The sequence below is a fragment of the Falco punctatus genome, assembly GCF_963210335.1.
Source record: "Falco punctatus genome assembly, chromosome: 8".
NCBI lineage: Eukaryota > Metazoa > Chordata > Aves > Falconiformes > Falconidae > Falco > Falco punctatus.
In genome coordinates this window covers 36,629,153-36,656,763 of record NC_137588.1, presented here as the reverse complement: position 1 = coordinate 36,656,763, position 27,611 = coordinate 36,629,153, and the positions used below count along the sequence as shown (strand labels likewise).

General features: G+C 42.5%; 1 protein-coding gene across 1 annotated transcript in view; it reads right to left on the bottom strand.

The window, feature by feature from the left end:
- The window catches only part of THSD7B (thrombospondin type 1 domain containing 7B), a 535,716-nt gene that overhangs the window by 82,884 nt on the left and 425,221 nt on the right, over positions 1 to 27,611 (bottom strand). The window contains exons 15-16 of the mRNA XM_080399624.1: positions 19,409 to 19,603; positions 14,939 to 15,202 (exon numbers count right to left, since the gene is read on the bottom strand). Of these exons, the coding sequence (XP_080255750.1) occupies positions 14,939 to 15,202; positions 19,409 to 19,603 (459 nt within the window). The remainder of the gene's footprint in view (positions 1 to 14,938; positions 15,203 to 19,408; positions 19,604 to 27,611) is intronic.

The window sequence follows — 27,611 nt, the reverse complement described above, 5'->3', positions numbered from 1 at the left end:
AGAGGAAGGAAAAGTTATAATAAACAAAACTAAAGAAACCTATTGTATTCAATCCCGAGGAAGTGCTGTGGGAATCCCTAGCGAATCACAGAATTCCTAAAGACATCCTGTTGCTAAGAGGGCAGCTCATTACTTTCTGAGTTTCCTCACCCATATTTCCGAATTACATTAAGCATAAACAAATAATGGCCAGCTAATAGAGCATTAAATTACCATACTCCCCAGAGGAAGCCAGTTCTCCATACTGAACAATGCTACAGAATCATAAGTTTCAAGCTCTTCTCACAGTCTGTCATTATTTCTTCTATCAATCACTTGAGGTTAATCTTATGCCAAGATACCCACAGATCAAAGACTTTATGCAACAAAAATTTTCCTCCCAAAGTCTTTATGTGATGTGTCCTCTCAGCTCAGATGACAATGCCTTTATGGCTATCTTTTTATGAGAAACGAGTAAAAAATATTGTACTCAGCCCATCCACTGCCTATGAGAACAGGATATTTTTTTTTCTCTGTAGGAGCCAAGCAATGGTTTGTCATTGTCAGGGAGCTGCAAAGACTTCAGTTTGGATACCCACAATAATCCTAATGTTGGCATTCCTAGAAAATTCCTAGAAAACAAAAACAAACAAAAAGGGGAGATATGCTATTAAAACAACCTATTAATAAATAATTATATGTTCAGGCTCTTATCCAGAGAAACACTTCCATAAGGGAATATGAATAAAGGAAATGGCATAAACACATTTGTGAGTTATTGTTGCTCAGTTTGAGGAGACTAACTCAAGGCTGAGTTTATGAAGCTGGTTTTGTCAGTATCATCCTTAAACATCTTACTCATCCACTGCATTCCCCATTTTTCTCTCCTCTGCAGAACCTGATACCAAAAATTAGTTAAGTTTCCAAGACCTTCTATAGAAAAACATGTCCTTTTCTCCCCAGTCCTGCTCAACCTGCTTTCCATATGTTCTTATATTATTTCTTGAAGCTTCCTTCAACTTCTTTGTTTATTCCCCAGAATCTCAAAAACCATTAAAATAAAGATCATTTAATTTAGAAACAACAGATGACAACCTCTATTCTATCTGAGCCAACAGCAGGCTCCTGAACTCTGCTGAGCTGGAGCTGCACACACAGATGTCGCAGGAGGTAGTGACAGAAACACCAATGTACAGGATATTTAAGTAAGCACTTTGAAACACACTGCTGGGAATAGCCCTGAACTGGCAGGAAAAATTGAACTGGAGGATCAAATAAACATTTTCTTTGTTTAAGTGCTATTGTTTTACTACTGAGACACTGTCAACATAATGAGGTGAACAAATGCATTTACATAGGCTGCACAGCTCATTTTACTATTATTTATTCATTAAGAACAATGTGCTTGTTGCTCTACAAGCCATAAATGGAGGCTCTTCCCTAAAAAAAGCTCCCACAGATTACACAGGATGTAGTGGGAAGGCTCAAACACATGATGTCACAGCCATTACTTGTCTCATCTCTTCTGTGCAGCCTAAGAGACAAAGCAATCGCAGGTGGATGAATAAAGCGAGGACAATGGTCTGGTGGGTGTCAGAGGTCAAGGCTCAAATACATGGTGTAAAAACTGTTATTGTCTCATTTTTGCTGTACAACCTAAAAGAACCAAGGCAATAGGAGGCAGCTGGATGATGGGCTGGTGGGTGTCAGCAGTGCAGAAGCACAAAGAGGCTGCGGATTGCACTGCAGTGCCAGAGGGAGATTTGCAGCACAGTTTCTTTCCCACCTACAAGATGCCACGGATACCACACCAGCACAGCCAAGCAAGGGGTGGCAGTGTCCTTCCATGTCCCCCTCTATCTGCACAAATGGGTCGTGGTAGGAGAAGCAGATGATTAGTAGGTTTACAAGCTAACGTAAGACACTGGCATCCACCTGATTGTTGCACCTCCAAATGATAAATTTGCTGTGGGTGTAAGGTCTGCACACAGCGTTAAACAACACTGCCAAGAGGATTCCAAGAGGCTGACTTAAAAGTGATTTGAAAATAAACATTTCTCCAGCAGCTTTGGAAACAGATGCACTTCTAATTGAATTGTCTTTAAACTCATTTGTATCCTCTCTAACATATTTCATCATTTCAATTAACAAACTTCTAGCAGTTCTACCCTTGTTAGTAAACCTTGAGGTGCTTCATAAAACTCAAGGTCATTACTATGAGAGGGACAATTCTGTGCATCAGTGCCACTGCCACTGGTAATAACAGCACTAATTTCCCTCGGATTCTGTAGGATAAAAGTGATCACCCTTTAACAAACAAGAGAGCAGCAGACTGGACAATAATACACAAGAAATATTTCTAATTACACAGACCAAAGGTAGAGGGGAAAAAATTGATTCATTTTGCAATTAGTATTTACATTCATTTGGTTACTGAGTGTGAAATATGTAGAATAACACCAGTAAATCCATGTGGTGCTAAAAGTCTAACAGCTAGAGACTTTATGAGGGAGACCTGGTGGACCGTGGCACTCAGTGGGCCACATTCTGCTCATCTGAAGCTTCATTATTCTCCTACAAAGCACACCTCATGTTTTAACTCGGGTCAAAACTCAGCATCGAACACAGACTGCAGCTAAGAGACTAACTCTAGCAGCTGGTCATAGCTCTATGACTGCGGCTTTCCCAGAGAGCCATGGATAAGGCAGCCACCAGTCATGGGCCACACGGCATGACCAAAGGCTCCAGAAGCTTGTGAGCTACAAGGGAGCACCTCATCCTAAGCAATCCAGGTCCAAACAATTAAATCCTCCTTCAAGGGAGAACATTAACTGAAAGAAACTAAGCAGAATAAGTCTGGGAGTCTTAAAGTTAATAACAACTTCAGCTGCATCTGAAAAGGATGCAATATTGCCATGGAACAAATGTTTAATATTTTTTATATATATATTTATATATACACAAGGATTTGAGAGATTTTATGCATTATTAGTTTGCTAGCTGGGAAATTTAAGAGATAATCTAATGAATACATTCAGTAAATGCACAACCAAAAACCACAGCAAAAATAACACTCGTATCAAATGTTTTGCAAAGCTCAAATAACCGACCCTTAGCTAATTCATTCCCACTTGCTCTCCTCAACAAAGAGGCACATGCTCTCATTATCTCTTGGCAGACTGATTATAGATTCTAAACAGACCAGAGAGGACTTGTAAAAAATGTTGCTAAGTTTAACTCAACATTATTGTTATTGAAATTCATCCAAAGGTTGGTTTTATTGCTCAATTTCACAGTCTCTATAAATCCCGACGAAGCAGTCGGGTCAATGCTGACTTTGCATTATGATTCCTAATTTCTTTTGATTTTGCATTACAGTTTTCTTCCTTAAGAAACTGCAAGCTCACCTTATGAGTTACATATGAATCATAACTCTTGATACATTTAATCTTTTAACTAAATAAAGAAATCTCCATTAATTAGCACATTCCTTGTAAGAGATTGCAGAACAAGCTCAGAACTCTTCTGTGGCCTTCTGAGGGCAAATACATAGGACTTCACAGGGCACATTCATCACACAGGAAACTTTCGATGAAGACGGGCAAAAATTCACTGCACAAATCTGTCTGGGCTCCAAAACCAGCTGTGGAAATAACTCCCTCTCCTCCTGGGGCTGCTCCCCCACAGTGAAGGGCTGGGCCGGCTGCTTGGGAGCCCTGACGTCTTATGGAAGTCCTTACTCAAATAAAAAATGATGCACTGAGATCAACAGCAAGTTAGGGTAGGGTAGCTCATCTGTGGTTTTCTATATACTTTGCTCATCACCCTGCCACTGGCAAAATCATCTGCTTTGTCCATACAAAATTGAGTAGCTTCTTTTTTTTTATCAGTGCTGTCATCCTCTCTATATCAGGAAAGAAAATTTTCCCACTGCACTTCGTTACGAATTCTTTAGCATATGTATTTTTAGGCTACTTGATAAAAAAAGCACATTTTAAAAATAAACCTGAGCTTGTGATTATTTTTTTATTATTATTATGAGATCTATATAATAAAACAAGGCTTTTTTTTTTAAAGGCTGAACACACTTCCACAGTACATCACAAAGACAAAATTAAATTGTCCACAGAATGTCATATTCCCCTCTTTCTCCTACATCTGACTTCTCTCAGAGGCCCAATTGCACAGGAGCTCCAAAAATAGATGTGCATCGCACGGTGCTCTGAAAATCAATATAGACTTGGGCAATTTGGACTAGGCGGGAAGCATCTTCCAGAGCCAAGGGTCCATCACTGGGAGAAAGCTGCCACCACATGTCACCAAAAATATCTGCCCCCATCAGTAGATCATATATGGCCTGAAGGTCAATGGTTTCAGGCTCTGCTGGAGCACAGTAAGAAACTCAATTTCTGAGTCTGGGGCCCTCCACAGAGAGCATCTTTCTGCCAGTTTCTAAACGTATGATGTTAGGCAATGTCAACACAATATGCCACCTCATTTCAGCTGCCAAGCTGTGACCCCAAGACACAAACCAGCCTCATTTACACAACTTCCCTCGGACAACAACAACAAAACTTCCATTTTACAGAATGGGAAACACTGATGTATTTCCTTGCATCCTAATAATTAGCATGTGTCATGTATTATAATACTGCTCTTATTTCAGACAAAATAAACCACCAGATGACTCTGCAGAAGAAAGGAACACAAAACAATTAGATTCATGTATAATTACCAAGAAGACTCATAAGAACAGGAAAAATTTTTTTTCTTTTGTTTCTTTTCTTTAAATCTCCATTCTTGGTACTTTCATTTACCAAGTCGAGCAGCATTACCACGTGTAAGGGCCTCTGTTCAAGAGCAGGTCACACAGGCACTGAAAAGGCAGGGAGAAGCTTCAGAGCCCACAGTGACCTCAGCAGCCTCCCTCCCCACCATCACGGGAGAGTGAGTGACATAGTGACCTCTCAGATCAATACCTTTAAATCAATACACTGCCTCAATTCCTTCTCGTCTCATCGACAGTAAATGAGATGCCTAACTACAGGCTTTAATTATACCGGCGCTGTTTCAAAGATGCCACTAACCATTATCAGCATTAGGAAGATCTGTGAGCACTTTCCCAAATGGCAGGTAGCTGCCACGAGGTCCAGCCTGCTCAGGTAAGTTCTCTCCTGCTATTGGAGGTCACCTTGCTGCAGAAGCAGGGATGCAAAGGCATCTGACCTTCTTAAATAAAGCTGTACTATAAAAAAACCTCTGATGGAAACAGGATGTTAAGGCAGGGAATAGTCCTGGTTTTCCACAGCTTAGGCACAGGGAGAGCAGCACAACTCATTTAGATGATGGAAAACTTTGAGATGGAAATAGGACATTTTTGTGACGTTAGCAGGCCCCAGAACAGTGTACCAATGTACTGAATTCCTGATAGACATTTGTATCAATGTGGCAGCGTGACTTTGAGCACTCTGGTTGTGTAGTTCAATCTCCTCTGCTGGAGGACTCCAATGAACTCAGACAGAAGCAAAAATCAATGCAATCTTGTTAAATAACATGATTTTTAATGGTCAATCTTATCAAATACAAATGAGATCCAAGATTTCACAGAGGAAATCCCTGTCTATATTGTGGGATATTAGAAGTTTTGCAAATCAGGCTCTCAGTAATTTAATTTACACCATCCTTGTTTGGAAACCTTGGAGGACAGAGAGAATTCAAAGTATATCTCAGACCCAGGAACAGACCAAGCTGAGATAAATTCTCAGTTACTCACCATTATCATTATGATATTCCTCAGAGCAGAGCTGGTTGAATTTTATCCACGTTTCCTAATTCAGACTCATTTCCTCAAATTTTCTAAATTCTGCTGTTGCTATGTCTCTGAGTTGGTCTCCCGAACGCTTTGATCAAGCAGACTACATCAAGCACGTAAAAGATATTCACTACACCCCCATCTCCCCCTGTCACGCTAACACTATCACTGTATGCAGTGCTCCAGCAAACCTACTGCTGCTCAGGCAAGTACAGCTCATTTTATTCAGACACTGGCCTATGTGCAAAACCTGGAATTTTTCTTTTTGTAGGACTCTTGTTCCACATAAGAAGAAACACATGATGTTGCTTCTGAAGATATTCAGAATATGTCAGATGTGAAACCCTTCAACCCTCACTAAAATCCACTAAAATAGCTACTATGTCCAGCTGCCACAGGGCTCCTCACCAGTGGTAAAGACATGAACCTATGACCTTCCACTTAAAAATTATTTGTCATCCATTTATTTGCCTGAAAGTCCTGCTAACCAGAGCCATATAAAAGGCAATCAGGTTAAAAAACAACGCAAAAAACCCCACATAAGACATGAGAGGAATCCTATGAACTACTGCCAGTACCTAGTGTGCCACTTCCCAGTACACCTGCACATCTCAAAGGGATCATGAAGTTCTCCATGAGCAGGAAAAGAGGTCTTAACACTGGAGTACATAATTCATGAAAAGGCTTAGGGTAAAACGGTATTTCTTCATACTTCCAACATAACATATTAAAAAGAATGACATAGGGAGAGAAAAATGTTAATTCTAAATCTACCTTTGTATGGTAACATTTTATTAGAGCCTTGCTTCGTAACAGGCTTTATTTGTGAAAAATGTGTTATTAAGGCCGAAGAGATGGGCCGCATTTCAAAGAGATGCTCTCATTGTAGCCTACTGCAGGAATCGGGGCAGTAGATGGCCCAGTGCATTAACTTGCTATCAAAGCTCTCCTAAACCTCTGATAGACTACTTCTACACCGAGTTATTATTTCTACACTAAAAACATTCCCAGCTCCCATGGAAAAGCTTTAATCAACCTGTCAAAACCAGAGAAAAACTGACTGAGGCTAATAATAGAAACAAAAGGCATGGATGAGAGCAAGGGTGGGGAGGGGTGGTCCGGCAAGTGGAGGCTGACGGTAATCATTAAACACAAAAAAACCTGTTTGAGGTTAGTAAAAAATCATTCCTTCGCATAGTCTGGTACTGCCACCTCTTCAAAAGGGTAATTTTATGGAATGCAGCAAAAAACATAAAAAAAATTTGGGCAAAAAGACATGCTATAAAAGATTGATATTTAGAGCCAAGGAGTAAGAACAGACAGACTATGACTAAATGCATCACCTACAGAGCATGCTGCTCAAATAGCTAATCCTCTAAATATTTCCTCGTAAGATGCATGTTTGCTTTCTGTAAGAATATAAAGATCTAGAAGAATGTGCATTTCTACGTACTAATGTCTCAAAGGAAGCCTTACCTTACTTTAAACAAACTTATAGACAGTGTGACCCATTCAAAAGTAACTTTTTTGATGGCTGTTTACCTTCGATTATGTTGCCAGAAAACATAGAGAACAGCAATGTCTGAACGGTTGTCTTGCGATCCAATTTAATTTGAGAGGACTTTTAAAATCCAGGAAGGGAACTGTGGCCAAATTGTCTTATGGCAAACAGATTTGGGAAAAAAAAGGAAAGGACAAGATAGGGAATAAATCAATGTTCTTTGAGCATTGTTATGAGACCAATATGTAAAAATCCTGTAGTCAAACAAGAAACGGAGGGCAGGTCATTTACAGGCTCTGTTTCTGTGCTTACAGCTCCCCTGGCACCTACAGCTGTAATTAAGAGCATCACCGCACAGCCAAGGAGATGTACAGAAAAGTGGGAGAGAGGTCCAGAGGAGAACCCAGCCAGGATTTCGGGGCTAAATTTAGAAGCTATTTAGCTCTGAGACAGCAGAAAACTAGTCAAAGGTGACAGCGATGAGGCTTTGACGAGTTCTGAAGGGGGGACATGAGGGTAGGACAGCCTTGCCTGCAGCTGGCAACCAGCCACTCACAATCCAAATGCAACCTTAATTCCCGTGCCAAGGGATGGGAGAGGCAGAAAATAAGGTGAATTTTTAGTTGAACTTTTTTTCGTCAAGCACTCCTTGAAAAGCTTTGCTTGGTAAGTAATTCTAGGACATAATTTTTCTGTAATAAAAAGGCTACAGAGGGATATTGTGCTGGTTTTAGCTGGAATAGAGTTAATTTTCTTCATAGCAGCTCGTACGGGGCTCTGTTTTGGATTTCTGCTGGGAAGTGTTGCTAATCCAGGGCTGTTCCGTTCCTGCTGAGCAGCGCCCACCCAGAGCCCAGGGCTTTTCTGCCCCTCACCCACCCCACCAGCGAGGGGGATGGGGCTGCACAGGGAGCTGGGAGGGGACGCAGCGGGGACAGCTGACCCCAGCTGACCCAAGGGACATCCCATCCCAGACGGCATCGGGGTCAGCATATACAGCTGGGGGAAGGAGGAGGGGGATGTTCAGAGTGGTGGTGTTTGCCTTCCCCAGTAACAGAGCTCTGCTTTCCCAGGGATGGCTGGGAAGCGGTGAATGAATTCCTTGGTTTACTTTGCTTGCACATGCAGCTTTTGCTTTACTTATTACACTGTTTTTATCTCAACACACAAGTTTTTTTCACTTTTACTCTTCCGATTCTCTCCCTCATCCCACTGAGGGGGAGTGAACAAGCAGCTGCCTGGGGCTGAGTTGCTGGCTGGAGTTAAACCACAACAGATACACCAGAGATATGCAGGGGAAACCAAAGAGAAAAACAAGAGTATCACAATATTTAATTAAACCAAAATGCTAAAAGAAGGGTGGAAGAATCTGAACATGGGGTCTACATGTTATCATTAACTGCTGGTGCTAAGACCACCTACTACTCCCACACTTTTAGGGAGGAGGACGCATCCCGAGGCTGTCACGTGTGGGGTCTGGAGCTAGGAAGAGGACAGTCTAGGCAGGGTTGCCCATTTTTCTTGTAAAAGAAAAGAGGCTATCAAGAAAGAGGCCTCCAAAAATGTGGCCTCATCCATAAGAAGTTTGTAAGATGCTGTTTATGGAAGAAACCACTTAAAACTAAAACTAGTTGGATTCTGGAATTAATGGTTTGTGCTAAAAACTGAAATTTCAACACAAGATTTCACTTAGGCTAAGAATGAAATCAAATACTTGGGAATATTTTCAAAAACACAGGTGAAACTTCTGTTCAGAAAAGTTTCTATTTCTGAAGATTTTTCAAGACAAAATCAGAGATTTCTGCAACAATTTTATTCTTCAAATAAAATCTGCCAGATATGGAAAAATGTATACTAAAGTATTTGCTAGAATATAAATACTTTCAAAAGTAAACAGGCATTTATTCAACATAGCTTTTTGAACTTTTTTACCAAAATTGTTACCTTGTAGGAAAGGTAAGTTTGCTATAAATCCAGAATAGACTTGGCTCACATTTCTTTAGCCTACTAAGCTCTCCTTGTAATTTTTTTTGAGCTACACAAATATCATCTTGCAGAACAATTATTAAAATCTAGTGATTAAAAGCTACCTGAAAATAGCTCATTTTCTCCTAAAATGACAGTACAGGGATTCACACGCCACGGGGTTTCAGCTCGTCATGGTGTTAACTCACAGGTAGGTCATGCAATGCCTATCAAGCTAGTGGCCAGGATTTTCACAGAAGAGAGCACAAACCCCAGAGGAACAGCCCGGAAGAAATACTGCACTACTCTGGGCTGACCTTTCAGAAAAACTTCATGGGACTTGACACTACCTTATTTTCAGCTGTAAGAGTTGAAATTCCTGATCCATGACCTTTGCATACTGTCCTAAATTTCTCAGCACTGGGGACAGGGCTGAGCAGGACAGAAGCAGCACTGTCACTGCTGGCACAGGCTGCCCTGATGTGCCTGGGAGCAGGGAAAATAGCCCCACCAACCACAAAACCAATGAGTTTTCACATCACCAAAATTTTTAACTCCTCCTGGTGCATCTGTTTGCTAATCCCACCTGTTCAGGATAAAAGCTGACATTTTCAAGGAGTGACCTTGCCGGCAGCATTCCCAGGAGCACTGTTATGTCAACCTGATTGGGAGGAACAAAGTGACACCCTTACATCACCAGGTGCCAGGGAACCCTGTGAGCAAACCCAGTCTTCTTTGATTTGTCCACCCACAACTAAACCACGTACAACAGAACAGCCCACTGTTGAGAATAAGGATGTATATAAGCATCCCTGCTGTGCTCTTCATAAATTTAGAGATAATTAAAGCTTTTTAAGGTGACTGTAGGTCGAAGCTAACCGCTCTGTGATTTAAAGCCAAGATCTATTTGTCTGTTGTGTCTTTATTCCAGGTTCCTGTTGTTGTAAGCACAGTAGAATTTGAATAGTATAAGTTCTCTTCACAAACTCCTGCTTTCCATAAATTGCCCATTGAATCAAAAGCAGAACCTCTGTGCAAGAAATCTCCAGCCTTTGATTTGGAACAGATGAGGCACCCTATGTTCCTCTAAGATTAAAAAAAAAAAACACCTCTTGGCATACCACACAAGAAAGAGGCACAAAAGAACTACATGAAATAATTGAAAACAAAGGAGGTGGAAATTAAAAAATAGTACAAGAAACTCAGCTGACAGATTGAGAAGTGGATGAACTGAAATTAAGAGGACAATTTGATGTCCAAAGAGGATGTTCCAAACACCAGCCAGAGAATGGAGACCCTCTGGATGAGCAGTGAGCTGAAAGCAATATAAGCCAGTCTTCTAATGGGAAGGCAAATTGAGGAAAACTATCAATTACATTTTTGTAATGTAATTAGTTACATCTATCCATAATTTCATACATGCATTTCCAAATTAAAGGAAGAAAAAGGAGAGTAAACCAAATCCAGGGAAATGGAATTAGCTCAATTGGGAAAATGCAGGTCACTCATTTCTTGAGCTAATTGAATGGGACATCCAAGGAAAATGACACCACCACTACAATAAAGCAGTAGACTAATCACAAAAGTCAGTCATGGAAAGCACTGTCCTGCAAAAGAAAAGTTGAGGAAACAAAGGGAAGTCAGAAGAGCTGAAAGAAATAACAAGAAATCAGATACCCTCATACCTCTAAAAGCAAGAGCAACGCCTAGATACCACAGTGGTTGGCATTCAGTATAGAATCATATCACCAATGAATCATTTAGGTTGGAAAAGATCTCTCAGTTCAAGTCCAACCATTAACCCAGCACTGCCAAGGCCACCACTAAACCGTGCCCCTAAACACCACATCTACGTGGTTTCTGAACACCTCCAGGGATGGGATTCCACCGCCTCCCCGGGCAGCCTGTCCCAGGGCTTGGTCACCCCTTCGGGGAAGAAACTTTCCCCAGTCTCCAACCTCAACCTCCCCCGGGGCAACCCGAGGCCGGTCCCCCCTGCCCTGTGGCTCGTTCCCCGGGAGAAGAGCCCGACCCCCCCTGCCCACAGCCCCTGCCGGGCAGTCGAGGGGGCGATAAGGTCTCCCCTCAGCCTCCCCCTCTCCGGGCCAAACCCCCCCGGCTCCCCCAGCCGCTCCTCACCAGCCTCGTGCCCCAGCCCCTTCCCCAGCCCCCTGCCCGGCTCTGGGCACGCTCCAGCCCCCCACGTCCCCCCTGCGCTGAGGGGCCCGCACCTGGCACAGGGGCCGAGGGGCGGCCGCGCCGGGGCCCGGCACCGGGGCCATACTCCGCTGCACTCAGCGCCGCTCCTCGGGCTCAGCCGTCCGGCCGGTCTCGTACCCCACACAGAACGCGCCCGCCCCAGCCACGGCAGCCGGTTCCTCCGGGAGATGCTGCGGGAGAGCCTGGCAAAGGCTTTACGAAGGCCCAGGCACACCCCCAGCCCCCCCCGCGCCCGCTGAGGGACTCTCCCTGTCACAGGAGGAGATCGGGGTCCCCGGCAGGACCCGCCCTCCATAACCCCGCGCCGGCTGGGCCGGATCCCCCGGCTGTCCCGCACGTGCCGCGGGATGGCGCTCGGGGGGCTCTGCCCCGGCACCTGCCCCGGCACCGAGGTCAGGCTGACAGGCCCGCGGCTCCCCGGATCCCCCCTCCCGCCGGTGGGGTCACCCTGGCTGACCCCCAGCCTGCCGGGACCCCCCGGTGAGCCAGGGCTGCTGGTAAATGGCTGGCGGCGGCGGGGTGAGCGCTCACCCAGCTCCCTCAGCACCCTCGGGGGGTCCCATCCGGCCCCACAGACCTGTGTGTGTCCGAGGGGTGCAGCCGGCCGCTGGCCATTTCCCCTGGGGTTATGGGGGCTTCATCCTGCTCCCCGTCCCTGCCTTCCTGCTCAGGGGGCTCAGTGCCCAGAGGGCAAGTGGTCTCGCTATAAAAGACTGAGGAAAGAAAACACCGAGTGCCTCAGCCTTTTCCTCATCCTTTGTGGCAATATTCCCCACCACTTCCAACAGAAGATGCAGATTATCCTTGGTCCTCCTTGTTTCTAATTTATTTGTAAAACCACTTTTTGTTACTTTTTATGGCAGTGGCCAGCCTGAGCTCTAGCTGGGTTCTCATCTCTCTAATCTTAGCCCTGCATAACCTTGCGGTATCCTTATAGCCCTCCAGCGTTGCCTGCCCCTTCTTCCAAAGGACATAAACTCTCCTTTTGCCCCCAGTTCCAGCCAAAGCTCTGTTCAGTCAGGCCGGTCTTCTTCCCTGCTGGCTCATCTTCTGGCACATGGGGACACCCTGCTCTGATGCCTTCAAGATTTCCTTCCTGAAGAATATCCAGCCTTCCTGGACCCCTTGGCCCTTCAGAACTATCTCCCAGGGGACTCTGTCAAGCAAATATACAAGGCAATGGCTTAATTAGCCATAAATATGGTCAGCTAGCAAATGTCAAAAGGTCGCCTGATACCAATTGTGAACAAGACAAACTGAGCTGCTTAAAAAAACCTGTCATGAATAATTTCTCAGGGCTTAGCAATTCTGCATGCCTCTGTAATTTGCTCTTCTCTATTATGGTTGAATAACATTCTGCTAATTATTAATTGGATAATGATTTGTTTCTACCACTAATTCAATAATGTGTTCAGAAGTGCACTTTGAAAGCTCCCAGCTCTAGAGACCGTAAATAAAGGTTGCTCTAGTTGGAAGGCAGGTCCCAAGTGATGGAAGTGCAGCCTACGGAGCTTTCTTCCCACTTTTGAGCACTCTACAGCTGAAGTCCCCAAAATAGCCGTGTCCTCTGGAGACCAAGGCAATGCTGCTTTCCCACTCGCCTTACAGGAAACAGACGACGTTCAACACTGGGTAGTAATTAGGAGCTTATACACCCTGGGTATTAAACAGGGGTCTGGCTGGAGATTAATACTTCACCCTTAGGGAAACTCTTAAGGGGCATCCAGAAGGTAGAAACATCTTACCCCTCCTTTATATCCCACTTCCAAACCTGAAGGTCTTCAGAGGACTCTGTAAACACAGTGCAGAAGGAAGAGCATATGATAGTGCTCTCCTGTACAGTACTGACCGCCCCTCTGGCCTCTGACAATGGGTCCTGTACCAACGGTGTGTTGCAATCATTTCTGCTCAGATAAAAAGCTGAAGACCAGAAAGCCAACAATAATCCCCCTTGAGCTACCACTCCCTACCACCTCCCTAAGATAAGCTGGACCATTAAAAATGCCACATAAATATCACAGACAGAAGACAAGCTTCAAGGTTATTCAGAAAAGCCCCACGCATAGACAGCCTCCTCTTTTAATAGTGATAAAAACACTGAGTTTTTCAAAAGAGAAAGTCACAGTACAGGCAAACCCACCTTTCAAAACCCAATGGCTCCCTTTTTGTAGAAGAAAAGGTAATGTTGTGGGAGAAAGGTATAGCATTCCTCCTTCATGGGCCACAGAGGCATAATCAATTGCTACAAAAGCATATTGTTGAAACACAAACCACGAAAAGCTGCTTTATGAATCCATGCAGCCAGCTGGAACAGCCATCAACAGCTGCGAGAGGAATTCACTCCAGGACTGAATCACTTCATTAGAGTGGTTTTCTTTCCTTTTATTACACACGACTCAGGCTGCTGATCCTCATCCTGAAGACCCTTCACAGAGCACCCCCAATTCTTTCTCTGTTCCCTTATATACCCAGGAACATTAATGGTTCCCTCTGTATTGCTTAATCTCCTCCTGAGACATCATTTCTCCCTCTCTCATCATATAGCTCACCAGCAGTCTTCCAACGTACTGCATCACATTGTGCACTGTCCTAAGTTTTTGAGTGCAAGTCGGAGGCAGTATAGAGGTATAGAATTTGCCCCTAAGATTAGGACTTCTGTGAACTGATTTAGCATAATGATTGTGATGAACTACAAATCATGAAACAGTGAGAAAATAGCCAGATGGAATGACATTTCCTGCTTGCTCTACTTATTCTGCTTTTTTTTCTGTGTGATATAGGCTACTTGATAATATGTGAAATGTAAGTGGACAGAACCACAGCCCAGAACCCCAGCAAGCAGTGACACTGGAATACACACTGTTTATCAATTTGAGCTTGAGACTGGCACAAAACTGCAAGGAGGCAGCCACTGGTTGCTTAAGTCATGTGTACTTGTTCTGAGTGACTGCAGGTGACATCACAGGGGGGTTGCAATTAATACAATTATCTCAAGAAGATTCCTTATCTCTTCATTGAAAACAACTGTATGAACCTCCAAATGTACTGAAAAGGAATAAAAAACTCAAAACAAGTAAAAGCTGAAGTAGGAGATATCATCAAACAAAATGGCAATTGGAATATAACTTCTCCTATGCTTATATTTTTATGGGATTTTCAGACAAATAAAAAAAACCCCAACCTCTGGTATTTGACAGTGTAGGCAACTTTAGCCCTCTTCTGCTTCATTTCCATTGTAGAAATGCCAGCAGACCCTTATACCGAGGAAAACCTCAGTATTAAGAGCAATAAGAAGATATCTGAAGAACCGTGTTCAGCACTCACAGCAACCTTGTGAAAGCTATTCCAGCATTTAAACAGGTACAGACCTGTTACAGGCTCCAAACAGATCACTGAATGGGTAACTGTGCTCAGCATCAGGGTAATTGATACGTGTTGTGCACTTTTAAAAATATCCTTACCTGAACTGCTACAGCGAGATGGTTCCACAAGTCTGCCGGTCTTATCATAACAGGCAATAGCTTGCAGTCGTACACCCTCACCACACTCCTTGGTGTCTCCATGGGATCGTGTTCCCAACTGTGGCTCGGATGTACCTCCTCCAATAATACAGTCGGACCAATTTCCATGGGGCTGGGAGGTAAATACCTCACACGGGCACTGCTCTGTTTCAACTTGAGGATAAACTTCTGTATTCTGGCATTTGTCTCGCTTTCTGCTTCGCCCTGTTCCAACCATAGAAATCTGTTCGTTAGCTTAACATCTGCTACTTTTGATAACAACATGCCATATTATTTATACTTGCATGAATTCAACACATTAGAACCAAGACAATCTGAATGTTAATATCCAGGAACATTTCCGAAGCGTCTATTAGCTGCTGCCAGTGCTTTGGTGTGCAAGGACAACGTATTTATCTCCAGGGGCAACCAGAGAACTTGGAAATACTGTTTTGATGGGTACAGCAAGGAGCAAAATGCAAAGTCTTACACTAGGAACAGTCTGCCCAGAAAATGCTTTGTAATTTTATATAGTATCTATTTCTCTAATTATCTGATGAACATAAATTGATTGTTTTGTCTCTATTTGTTCGTAATCAATGGTTGCCAGGACAACTTCCAGAAGACTCTACATTAGCCACAACTTCTTCTTTGAGGCTACTTTTCAAATTAGTTAAAGATGCACTCTGCACACAAACCGTGCTTTGAAGAAAACAGAAAAAATAATCCTCAGTAAATTAGTAGGGCTGGAAGGCATTTCAATGGTTATATTTGGTTTTATGTTTTTGTTTGCTCTGTTCCTTCAACAGGTTTTAAAAGGCTCTTTCAGTAGGCGAGTGAAGCAGCAGCATTCAAACAAACCTGTGGTACAGCTCTCCATGCCCTCTTCCTGGAGGACTTCAGACACGAGAAAAGGTCCCAGGTACACGAAGAGATAATGTAAAGAAGAGAATTCATGCTCCTGGCATCGCCTACAACTGCTCAAGGGAACAAATGTCTGTATACAGCCTCTAAAGATAAAATCAATGCTTTTCTTGGCATGGGTTAGCCAACATGACGTGGAACTACCTTTATAAGTTGCCTGAGCTTGGGAATGTCTTTGCATTTCACATCTGCATATCCTCACTAACAAACTGCATCTGTATCCCATCCTCAAAATGCTCCTTGGGGATCTTGGCTGCACTAAAAATACTTCTGCAAAAAGCTTTGATCCCAAAATAAATGTTTTCTTTTTGGTATTGCACACAAATAAGATACTAAAAGCAAAGAACAAGTTATATAACCTAACAACCCTCTTTCTACTCTGAAACCAAGAGTTATTTCGCCACACGTCAGTAAGAGCACAAGTTGGCTGTCATCAATACCTGCCTGCATATAAACATGTACCTCCCAGGAAAAGGGCACTGATTGCAGACCCTTAATATCACTGTCCTTCAAGCCCCAGCTCCTTCAAAATTGTATTTTCAGAGTTCTGGGTAATGGAAAGTTTGCCAGCACAAAGGGATAATAAACACAAAGAAATCAAATAGTGCCAACATCTTTGTATTTTTGTGTGTGTGTATATATATATTTACATTTCTATATATGTGTTTATGAGCAAGTTCAGGTAAAGTATAAGAGGTACAACTCCACATACTTCAAGGAAGGTCTTTTAAAAGGCTTTAAATAGATTGGGAGCTCTCTAGTGGCATTTCCAGCATTTTATGTTTGAAGAGCTGACAGAAGCCACAAGTACAGCTGCATGTTCTGCATTGTATTAGTAAGCATGGGAATTTGGGACTTGTCCATGTTTTGCCATAATTACATGAAGCACATCAAACACAGGTAAGGATGCTAATAATCTCACACTTATAAGACACTTTTTTCCAACGTGTTCTGCCATCTGTTTTGCAGGAATCCTCCCTCTAATGAAATTGCTAAGTAAGCCCTGCTCTGAGGGCAAAAGTGACATTCATCCCATACTCTTCACAAAGAAGTAGTTTTAGAATTAATGATTGTGATATGTTTATCATCTTCAGAGACAGCTTTAAAAATTACTATTAAAAGCACCATCTCCAAAATTTTCAAGGACATAAATCCTTCAATTAAACAGAATTTTCTTTTTAAAATTAAATTTCTAACAAATATTTTATACTAACAAACAAATATTATATGCATTAAGTATTATCAGGTAGTACATACTGTACATACAAATTATATGAAACATTAAAAATACACCTTTCTACAGAAAATGCATTGTATCCATAGTACAGTGAATTAACTCACTGCATTAATTAACTGGACTTACCTAAAAAACGTGTTTTCATTATAATGACTTTGAATTTTGATATGTTCTGTAATAAGCTTTTCGCTTCTTAAGTAATGACCAATTTCATATGTAGAGTCTATGGTTACTTACCAAGTAAAACTAATAATACTATTAAAAACTGAGTGGGAGCAAGCAAATACTTAGCAAACAGCTAGCGGATTCCCACTAAATGATATTGTTAATGAACTCCTATAATGAAGCTGAAGCATTCACTTGAGCATAGAAACACACAGTGACAAACAAGGAGGTTCAATTAATTCATGCATGCTTACAGAAAGGTGAAATACAAATGGATAAAGGACTCTTTCAACATCATGAAGTACTTCCCAAAATACCACTTTCCTTAAATCTTTGGACTGAGTTCCTGTGGGTTGAGAGTTCTTCCACACTTGTGCCTAGCTCCAATTTTCAGGAAGTTTTATGCAAATACAGGTCAGTACTAATCTCACCGACTTGCCCTTTTGAAAAGTGGTCAAACCAAACCCAAATGTCTGATTTGGTCCCTCCTCACTGCTCTCTGTGGCGTTGTGCTGTCCCCACCCAAGCACGCCTGGGACACCGGCTGCACATTCACCACTTGCCTTTCAGGACACCTTTGCTGGGTGCAGGCTGAGACCACGAGCTCCTTCCCGGCAGGAGGAAGGGAACCCAGCAAGGTCATATGGGAGAGACCGGTGGTGTTTGGTCACAAATGCGGTGTGGCTGAGGAGATAAGCCATCAAAACCTGAACATCAGAAACCATTTCTGCTCCACTTAATTGAATGGATCTATGTCTGATGTAGAATGCAGTAAGAAAGAGGATAGTAGGTAGGACCATACTGTTTTGTAACTTGCACAGATACCTGCAAAGAAAATTGAGGTTTAAAACTACCTGGAAGTAAGTATTCACTTAATTCTTCCATATTTTCTTTAAGATCAGGCACCTATTATTCTGATAGGGATAGAGGATTTCTACTACTACAAGCACACAGGCATTGATACAGAGAACATTTTAGCATATACTTTTTGGCAGAAAAAATAGAGCATTGTACAATAATGATTTTCATGTAAAAAAGAAATCTTTATTCTTTAATAAGTCATACTGATTAACAGCAGCTTGAAGCCATTATGCCTGTATACTGTAATTGTTAGTTACTAAAAACGTGGCTCATTCCAGCAGTAACAAACTGAATATAACAAGATAGCCATGCAGCCAGGTACCAGTGAGTCTAGAAGAAAGGAGCAGTGGTAGCCACCATACTTTGCTGCCATTCAGTTCCCAGGCATTATCGCAGCAGATATTTCTACAGCAACATTAGTATTCTACTCCATAGTAGAAGTCTTTGAAGCTTCACCTCTATTAATGGAGCAACTCAAGCCAGCTACACCATAGCTCTCAAAAACAACACAGAAATATTAAAAGATGTGAGTGTTCAGGATAACAAGAACAGTAAGTTTCTTGTAAACCTTCTGAAAACAGTATGATTCATTTTTATGTGATTTAGCGATGCATGGGGGTGTGGGGGTGTGGGGAAAACAACTCTTAACCAAACAAGCAGTTCCATACTCTTAGTATTAGAGTTTTAAAGCTTTTCGGTTTGGTCAGCATTCAAATAACATAATAACAAACCACAACAGCAAGTATGGGAGACTGCTCCATAAAATAGTTTGAACTAGAGTGTTCAATGAATATATACAAAAGATCAAATAAAAGTGTTTTAATGATACTGTTTTTTCTTTACTCATGGTATTAATTTGCCCTGTTGAACTACAGGATGCTGCTGAGCGCAAAATTCCCCATTTCAAACTTCATCCAGATTTCAACAGCATTAAACAAAAAATCACACTTTTTTATTCTTGTGTACATATCTGCTGCATGCTTCCCACATTAACAGGTCAGATAAACTTGTACAATGCATAGTCACTGTTCTATTTGGTTTATGTCTAAAAACAGCTTTCTGTCACCAAGTTTTTCTGCACTATTCTCATATTAAAATGTGTGTACATAAAGCAGGCAATGATCAGTATCAGCTCAAAAATCAATTAAGGATGATCGCTGTTCTGTCTGGATTTTCCCAAAACACCAACATCAGTCCACAAGCCACAAGTATCACCATCAAACAAATATTATAAAGGATTATACCTGTGAGTGACCGTCTCCTGCTTCTACTTGATTCACAGTCAAACGAGCATGCTGTAAATTTAGACCAGTGGGTAAACGTGCAGTCATCTTTGCAGGGAATGAGACACTCCTGTACAAGAGATGGCATAGCTCCTGCCCACCGCATGCAGTCACCAACATCGGCAGAGTCATCGTGCTCTGACAGGCATGTAACGGCTGGAAAGTAAAGTTACAGAAATCTTTATATTCTTATATATATTGTATTATATTGTATTATACTCTATGCAGTCAGTACTTGTGTTCTACGCAAGATTCACTCTCCTGGGTTAACAGGATAAAGCTGATTTATTTTTAGGTCATTATTAATGCATCACTCAAAGATGTGCTAGAAGCTTCACAAAACAATAAAGACACATTCTTATTTGAGCAGTGTGCTGTCTAAATGATGATATAAATTCAATATTCTCAGAGGCAGTCATTTTAAGGGTTGGGGCAACAGTTTAACCCAGGATACACTGTACAACCAAACAAGAAAAGATATAATACTGCGGTTACATGCCATAAAATGTATTTGGTCAAGGCCAGGATTCCCAAGCTGTAATGCAGATGCTACCCATGGAACTGAAACTGTTTCAAAGTGGAAAAAAAAAAAAATAAGCGGCAGCCTCCTTCTCCAAAACTGCCATCTTTTCCATATTTCAGATGAAGGAAACAAATATCTGAACAGCTTTCCCATACAGAGCGGTGACCTCTGCTCTGTCTGAGCAGCAGATGCTACAGCTAGGTGCTTCTTGCAGCAAGGTATAAACATCAGGTCTGCCCCTCCGTATCCCTAAATACTGGGCTACCCCTTGTGCTCTCCTGCTGTTTGGCTTCTGCGCTTCACTAGAAGCCTGCTTTTACGGTGCATGACAGCTTGCTATAAGAGGACTGGTGAACAGATCCATTAACAGAAAAAACAAAAAAACAAGTGCTCTGCAACCTGAAGCACCTTCACACACGGGCAGAGGCAGAGCCACTGAGCACATACCGAGCTTTGCCTTCACACACAGCACTATGAAGGCTGCAGCCCATATTCAGATGCAATGCGTTTCTCTGGTCCCTTGGCCAAGAGCTTTACCAGGTCTCTAAGACTGGGCCATGGCAATACAGAACTGCAGGCACGGGGCTGGGGCTGAGGTCTGTGAATTTGGACATAGATGCCTTTGGGGCCAGGCAAGAGTCCAATGGCATTTGCAAGAGCACAGCCCTGGACTTAGATGCACTGATTTCCCCTCAGTTTTATTTTTGGTCAGTGCCCTTTTCCTTCAACAGTCCTGTCTTTTTTTGGAAACGAGTGGTTAATTTTTCAGGGTGGATAATGGCACTGTATAGCCATGATGGAGGACAAAAGTGTTAATGTATAAGTCTGAGTCACAGGAGGCCTATAATAAAACTTGCTAAAGTTTCAGTGAATTAATAATAAGTAATTATAATAAATAAAAATAGCCTGCACATCATGGAGTCTTTCATTTCATTAATAATAATTATTTCTCAAAAAAATCTCCAAGACTATAGGCTATTTATATCTTATATTGTAGGTTAACCAAACCAAAGATAGGTCATGACTTCATTAAAGTAATAAAGTCAGGGACAGAGTTAGGAACTGAATTTGGCACCAAGAGTTCAGTCATGTCAGGCTCTGTGATTTCAGCCAAGTCCACACATTGTATCATAAAGCTACAGAAAATGAAATTATTTAATCCAGATTTTATCTAACAACCTGTGATACTATTTTATGGAGATTCCTAAATAATTCAGGTTTCAGAGGCTGCATACATTTTTCCTTGTTGCTAGCGCTTAATGTAACTCGGAGTGCATGAAGAAAAAGGGAAAAATAACTCTGTTTTCTTACAGTTAAAGGATTTACTGGGGTGTAACTTTGTGATGAATACACATGATTCTTGGTTTTTAACTACAGTACTGTATGGGAGCAAGGGATGGGTTGGCAACCACCTGGAAATAAAAAGATACCTTATTAAAATGTAATTAGATTTCTAAGGAAAAAATCAGCATTTTGAAGAGCATGCAAAAGGCAAGCAATTGTTAAAAGTCTCTTTAGACTCAAGTGGCAGTAAATCAGCATATTAATAACTACCTCTACATTGCTGAAAGTTGCCTTTCACTTTCAATCCTCGTGACCCTTCCTGGCAGACAGAAACTCGGAGACATTCCCCTTCTCAATTACGAGAGCATGAGGACAGAGGTCACCCCTCTGTACAGGAGAGCGGGGTAATTGCCCTCTTCAGGAAGGTTAAATAAGGAACAGACTCTGATGCCCAAGGTCTGTGTAGCCTTGTTACCTTCAGCAAGGACACCAAAGATTTGGCAACACAAACGTGTCCACATGAAGTATGGCCAAGTGTACGCAAACCATCTTCTCGGCATCGCTACAACCACTAGCACCCGCAGGGATGCGAACAATATCCTATGCCGCCAGCTCCATGAAGCAGTATTTGCAATTGCATAATAAACCATCACGTTGCAATGTTTACTACGATCTGACACAAGACCACAATTCATTCCTGACATTTACTAATGGCAACACAATTGATGGAACTTCTAAATATCGATGTTAAACCAGACACTCATGCTGCAATGAGTTATCATCTACTGGCTCCAACTTCTGCACGGAAGTCCTTAATTTTAAGCATACAAATAATTCACTGAGTTCGTTGAGCCTATTTAGATCCTAAAAGTGATGGACATGTAAGGACATATGAGATCAGGGCAAATATTTGACAGAGATCATGGAGGTTAAAGAAATTAGTGCAAATAGTAAACATGGGTAGAGGAAAGTTAAATTAAAACAAGTAATACAGTGGTTTATACACGTACAAACAGGGGACAAGAAGGAATTGAAAAGAAGAAAATATAATGGATAGTCTAGTAAGAGACCTAAGCAGAGGAGAGGAGGAGGAGGCTCTCCTGTGAGGTGACTGAACTGTGCTCCCCAGTCCAAGAGAGACAGGGAACTGCTGGAGAGGGGCCAGCACGGGCTACGAAGGTGAAGAGGGGGCTGGAGCATCCCCCGGCTGGGGAAAGGCTGAGGGAGCTGGGTCCTTCGGCCCGGAGCAGAGGAGGCTGAGAGGGGATCTCATCGATGGCTGCAAACCCCTTAAGGGCGGCCGTCCAGGGGACGGGGCCAGGCTCTTTCCAGGGGTGCCCAGCGACAGGACAAGGGGCGACGGGCACAAACTGCAACACAGCAACTTCCCCCTGCACAGGAGGAAAAACGTCCTTACCTGGAGTGTGCCGGAGCCCTGGCACAGGCTGCCCAGGGAGCCTGCGGGGTCTCCTTCTCCGGAGACATTGCAGACCCGCCTGGACGTGACCCTGTGCAGCCTGCTCCAGGGAACCTGCTCCGGCCGGGGGAAGGGCTGGCTGACCTCCAGAGGGTCCTGCCAACCCCCACCTTCTGTGATTCTGTGATTAGGGACAGGCAGGTGACTGAAAACCCAGAATTGCTTCTCTGCTTTACTTCAGGAATTCTTTTAAGTGCAGATCCTGCTAACTCAATCTGTTCTTCCTGACAGAGCAACCAAGCCTCGGTGTCAGCAAGGAGACAAGGCAGCAGCCAAAGAGCAAGGAATCCAAAAAGCTTTTTTTGATGCCTAACATACTGCCTAAAGAACAAACATACTATTTGCTTCCCATTCTCCTGAACTTTTGTGTTTATCAATGCCAGCGATGCTATTACTAAGCTGGTGAGCCCAGGTGAGCACTTCCTTGGTGACCCAACTGGCAGCTGCATCACTTTGCTGGGACAACGGGCAATTCTTGTTTTACATGCACAAAATAAAATGTCAGCCATGAACATCTGGCACCATTACACACCAAAACCCCACACCTCCTCAGACAGGCCTAAGCAGTTCAGTGCATTTCAGTCATATTAGGAGGCAATTCACTTCCATTCAAGAGTCTGCAAACATCTTCAAAGATGACGCCCGTGCATGACTTCTTCAGTCTTAACTGAATTATCTTAAAAAGCCTGAGCTTAATGTGGCTGTTCTTTACAGCACCCCAGTCATAAGAAATGGCAGGATTTCTGCTACATGCTTACAACTATGCTTGAGGTGAGCAGCATGAACTGCTAAAATAAATTACATAATAAAACAAAAGCCCATTAGGGCATTTTAATGGATTGGAAAGGGCCAGACAGAAAGCAGCAGAGCTGGCAGATGCACTCCAGCGGTACATTCAGGAGCTCGTCACCTCGTTTCTGCCTGCTGCAAACTTACTTCCCAGTTAAGTCAGCTTTAACTTTTAAGAGAAAAATACTTTTAAATACAGGCACTTCTGGAAACAGAACAAGACAAGTTTGTTTTCAGTGGGCCTTCAGGAAGTTAGTAAAATTACTTAGCCTCCATGGTTTCAAACTACTGATTGGTTTGGCTTTTGTGTGGTTTATGTTGCATAAAAAATATTTCCCCATAATCCTCAGTTCTGTCACAATGGTTGTAAATAAACTCAGACCACAAAGCCATTTCTGCTATGTAAATATCTTTTTTTTTTTTTTTTTTTTTAAGTGGGATACCACGAGCGGGCAAATGCAGTCCATTTTGCAACCCTATGCACTGAGAAAAAAAAATCACATAGTAATGCTAAATTCCTCCTAGACATAAACTCTGATTTCTACCGTCTCTGCAACATTTAAAATGGACAAAAACATATGAATAGAAACAACTAATAACAGAACACTGCCAGATAAAGGGTTTAAATTATAATATTGATTCACACGAAGAGGGGAAATGCAGGATTTCCTTTTGAACTCCCACTATTCTTTCTTATTACCACCAATCAATGCCACCAAACTGGAATTAAACACTTGGGGCCAAGCTGCGGGACGGCAATTTAATGCAGCTCTGTTGATATAAAACAACGGCTGGCACCAAAAAAAAAAAAATCTTGTAACAATAAAAACAAGATCATGAACTAAACTGAAATCTAACCGGGTTTAAAATGCTAAAAGAAAATACCTTTTTTTTTCAGGGAAGGGCTGGAATTGCTTAACAGTGTGGATACACCTGTTAAAGTGCCAACAAAAGTTAGCAATTAATATGAGCAATGAAAATGGCTCCAGATGTAACTGCTTTGCTTCGAGGCATAAGTCAAGTGTTAAATGTACAGCTTGGGGAGGAAATTCTCCCTTCTGCTGGCACAGGGTCCTGTCAGGATACTGAACAAGGACTTCTAAGAGGATATTCAGTACAACAGTCTCTGTCTTCTGGCTCTATATATTTACACTCACAAGTGTATGTTTGTATGCCATCAGCTTAGCATATGGCATGCAGAAGCATATGGAAGCTATATTCTTTAACTACATTTGTCTTAAATTAAAATAGCAGACACTTATTCTATAAACTTTTACATGGCGAAATCAAATGTTTGTATGCTGTCAAATCGCAGAAGTGCTGAACGCATCCTTCGATGATGTTACACCATCACCAAAGCAGCATGTCAGCATCAAACTGGAGTAACTCAAGTGCTCTCAGTAGGCACACGCCTGACGTAAGAGCAACACAGATGGTCCTAACAAAAGGAGTGTTTTGAGAAAGAAATATTATAGGCATAGCATTGCATCCAATAAGGAAAGATAACATAAATATAGTTCCTCTTAAGTAAAAATCCAATTACAGACAGTCTTGGTAATCATATTCATTTGCCAAAGTTATAATCAATTCTCCTTGAAAAATGCATTTCAACAGTTTCCAAAGGGTAAAAAGCTGAAGAGTGAGAATATCAACTACAAACCAGTAAAATTATATTGTACCATGGCACTTCAATTTGGGAAACCTAAATTAGTGGTTTCAAAACTCTGGAATTAAATGTCATTAGAACATATGAAAACAATGACTGATAATTCCAGGAAGGTACACTCAGGCCAAACACTGAAACTGAAGCTTTGCAGTGGTGTAAATCAAATGGCTGGACTTAGTGCAGGAACAACAGTGTGACCTATAAGGCTAGACAAGAGGTCTCATGCCCAAGAGACATATACACAATGATGTAATGATCTCTGGCTTCAAATTCTAAGCATGTATGAAACACCAAAGCCAGCATGTAAAGTCAAAAGAATTATTTTAATGTACCTGTTTACCTTCTCATTGTTCCGAAGAATTCTCATTTTGTGTTGCATAATTACTCTCCTTACCCCTCAATGTAACAAGACAACCTATCATTTCTCAGACATATCGCTAACAATAAGTGAAAAAGAAGTTCAGGGCTAATACATTAGAGAAAAAAGAAAAAAAATAACTTTAAGGATCCAGACATGCTGACTATAAGTACAGTCTCATAAGTCAGGATGACTTCATTTTTTTTCTATATTTATGCTCCTTTACACTTAAAAGTTTCTCCCAAATCCCAGGTGGTACATTTAAGTTGTTCTTGGTATCCTAACACAACCCCTAATTATAGAAGGCCAGAAGCAGACATAAGAACATAAGTGAGTCCAGAGGAGACCACGAAGATGATCAGGGGGCTGGAGCAGCTCTCCTGGGAAGACAGGCTGAGAGAGTTGGGGCTGTTCAGCCTGGAGACGAGCAGGCTCCGGGGAGACCTTACAGCGGCTTCCAGTGCCTACAGGGGCTGCCAAGAAAGCTGGAGAGGGGCTTCTTACAAGGGCGTGTAGTGATGGGACGAGGGGGAATGGCTTTAAGCTGGAAGAGGATAGGGAAGAAATTCTTTACTGTGAGGATGAGACACTGGCCCAGGCTGCCCAGAGCAGCTGTGGGTGCCCCATCCCTGGCAGTGCTCCAGGCCAGGCTGGATGGGGCTGGGAGCAGCCTGGGCTGAGGGGGGGGGGGGGGGGGGCGGTGTCCCTGCCCGGGGCAGAGGGCTGGAACTAGATGATCTTTAAGGTCCCTTCTGACCCAAACCATTCCATGATTCTATGATTCTATAATAGAAGATATGACATAAGGCTCTCCTGACACTCATATTTAAGTCTAAGGTCCTGATTCTGTAAGAACATAAACATACACTTCATCACTGTTACAGCCCCCCTTGGATGCAGCAGCTCTCCCTGCAATGAAGTGTGTCTGAAGTCTGAACTTACAGAACCAAACATGAAGATAACCATTAAAAATAAGTCTGATGAAAAGGATAAATGATGCCAGGAAGGACATCGCAGACACAAATCTTGTAAAAATAACTGAAGAAGAGCTGGAACAACTAGTTATGCAGCAAAGAAACCAGCTCTGAGATCACCAGATTCACATTTTGTAATTATTAATGATATTGACAGTAGTGCTAAAGGGCTAACAAATGCCACCGAGCAAACAGAGCACTGAATAAACACAGACCCCAACCAACAGTGCCCTATGAACAAACAAAAGGAGCCTGAGATGAGGTTGGGAAGCAATAAACATGGTAAATATCAACTGAAAAGATAAAGCAACTGAAATGATTTGCACGAAAAGGGTTCAGGGAAGAAAAAGTTGGATACAGAGCATTAGCATGGAGAAGTGACGAACAGGGGAAAGTGGAGAAGTTTGGGATAGAATTAGAAGAGAAGAAAGAAAAGCAAGCAAAACTGTGAAGACCCGTCTCAAGTTAAAGGTCCATGTTTTAGCTGCTCTTTGGGTTGGTTTCTTTATGCAGCCTTCCCACAATAAGGCATGCACGTGGGGAAAAAAGACAGGTTAATCTAGGCACAGGAGCCTCAGAAGAAACAAAGTCCCAGCTGCAGCTTTCTGGGGGCCAGCATGGTGGGAGGCCACCTCCAGTGCAGGCAGCCGTCCCCATGTGCCTGAGCCAGCTGCAGAGCTCCCCTGCGGCTACACGTCCTGGGCATTCACCAGGCAGAAGGGGTAACAAGGTCTGCGCACAGGTCTGCATGCCAGAAGCACACGTCCCTCCCACACTGCTCACTCACAGCCTCTCAGCCAGCACCACCGAGCGAGCACCAGATGAGAGCAGGTTGTCTGAAAGGGATTACGTATGTCCAGGGCTGCATATTAAAACCCGTAAAATCAGTGCAGGCTGACCTCTGTCACTTAATGCCTTAAACTGGCCTCACCGCTGTTCCATTTTAAAATAGCTCAGAGTACAATTATCCTGATATTTATAGATGAGGTTATCAGTTATTTGGTTTGGAATATGTGATTAGAAACACTGTAGGAATTGAGCTGTACATGTCAATTTTTCCAAGCTATGTGACTTGAGGTTTTAATCCTTCCTC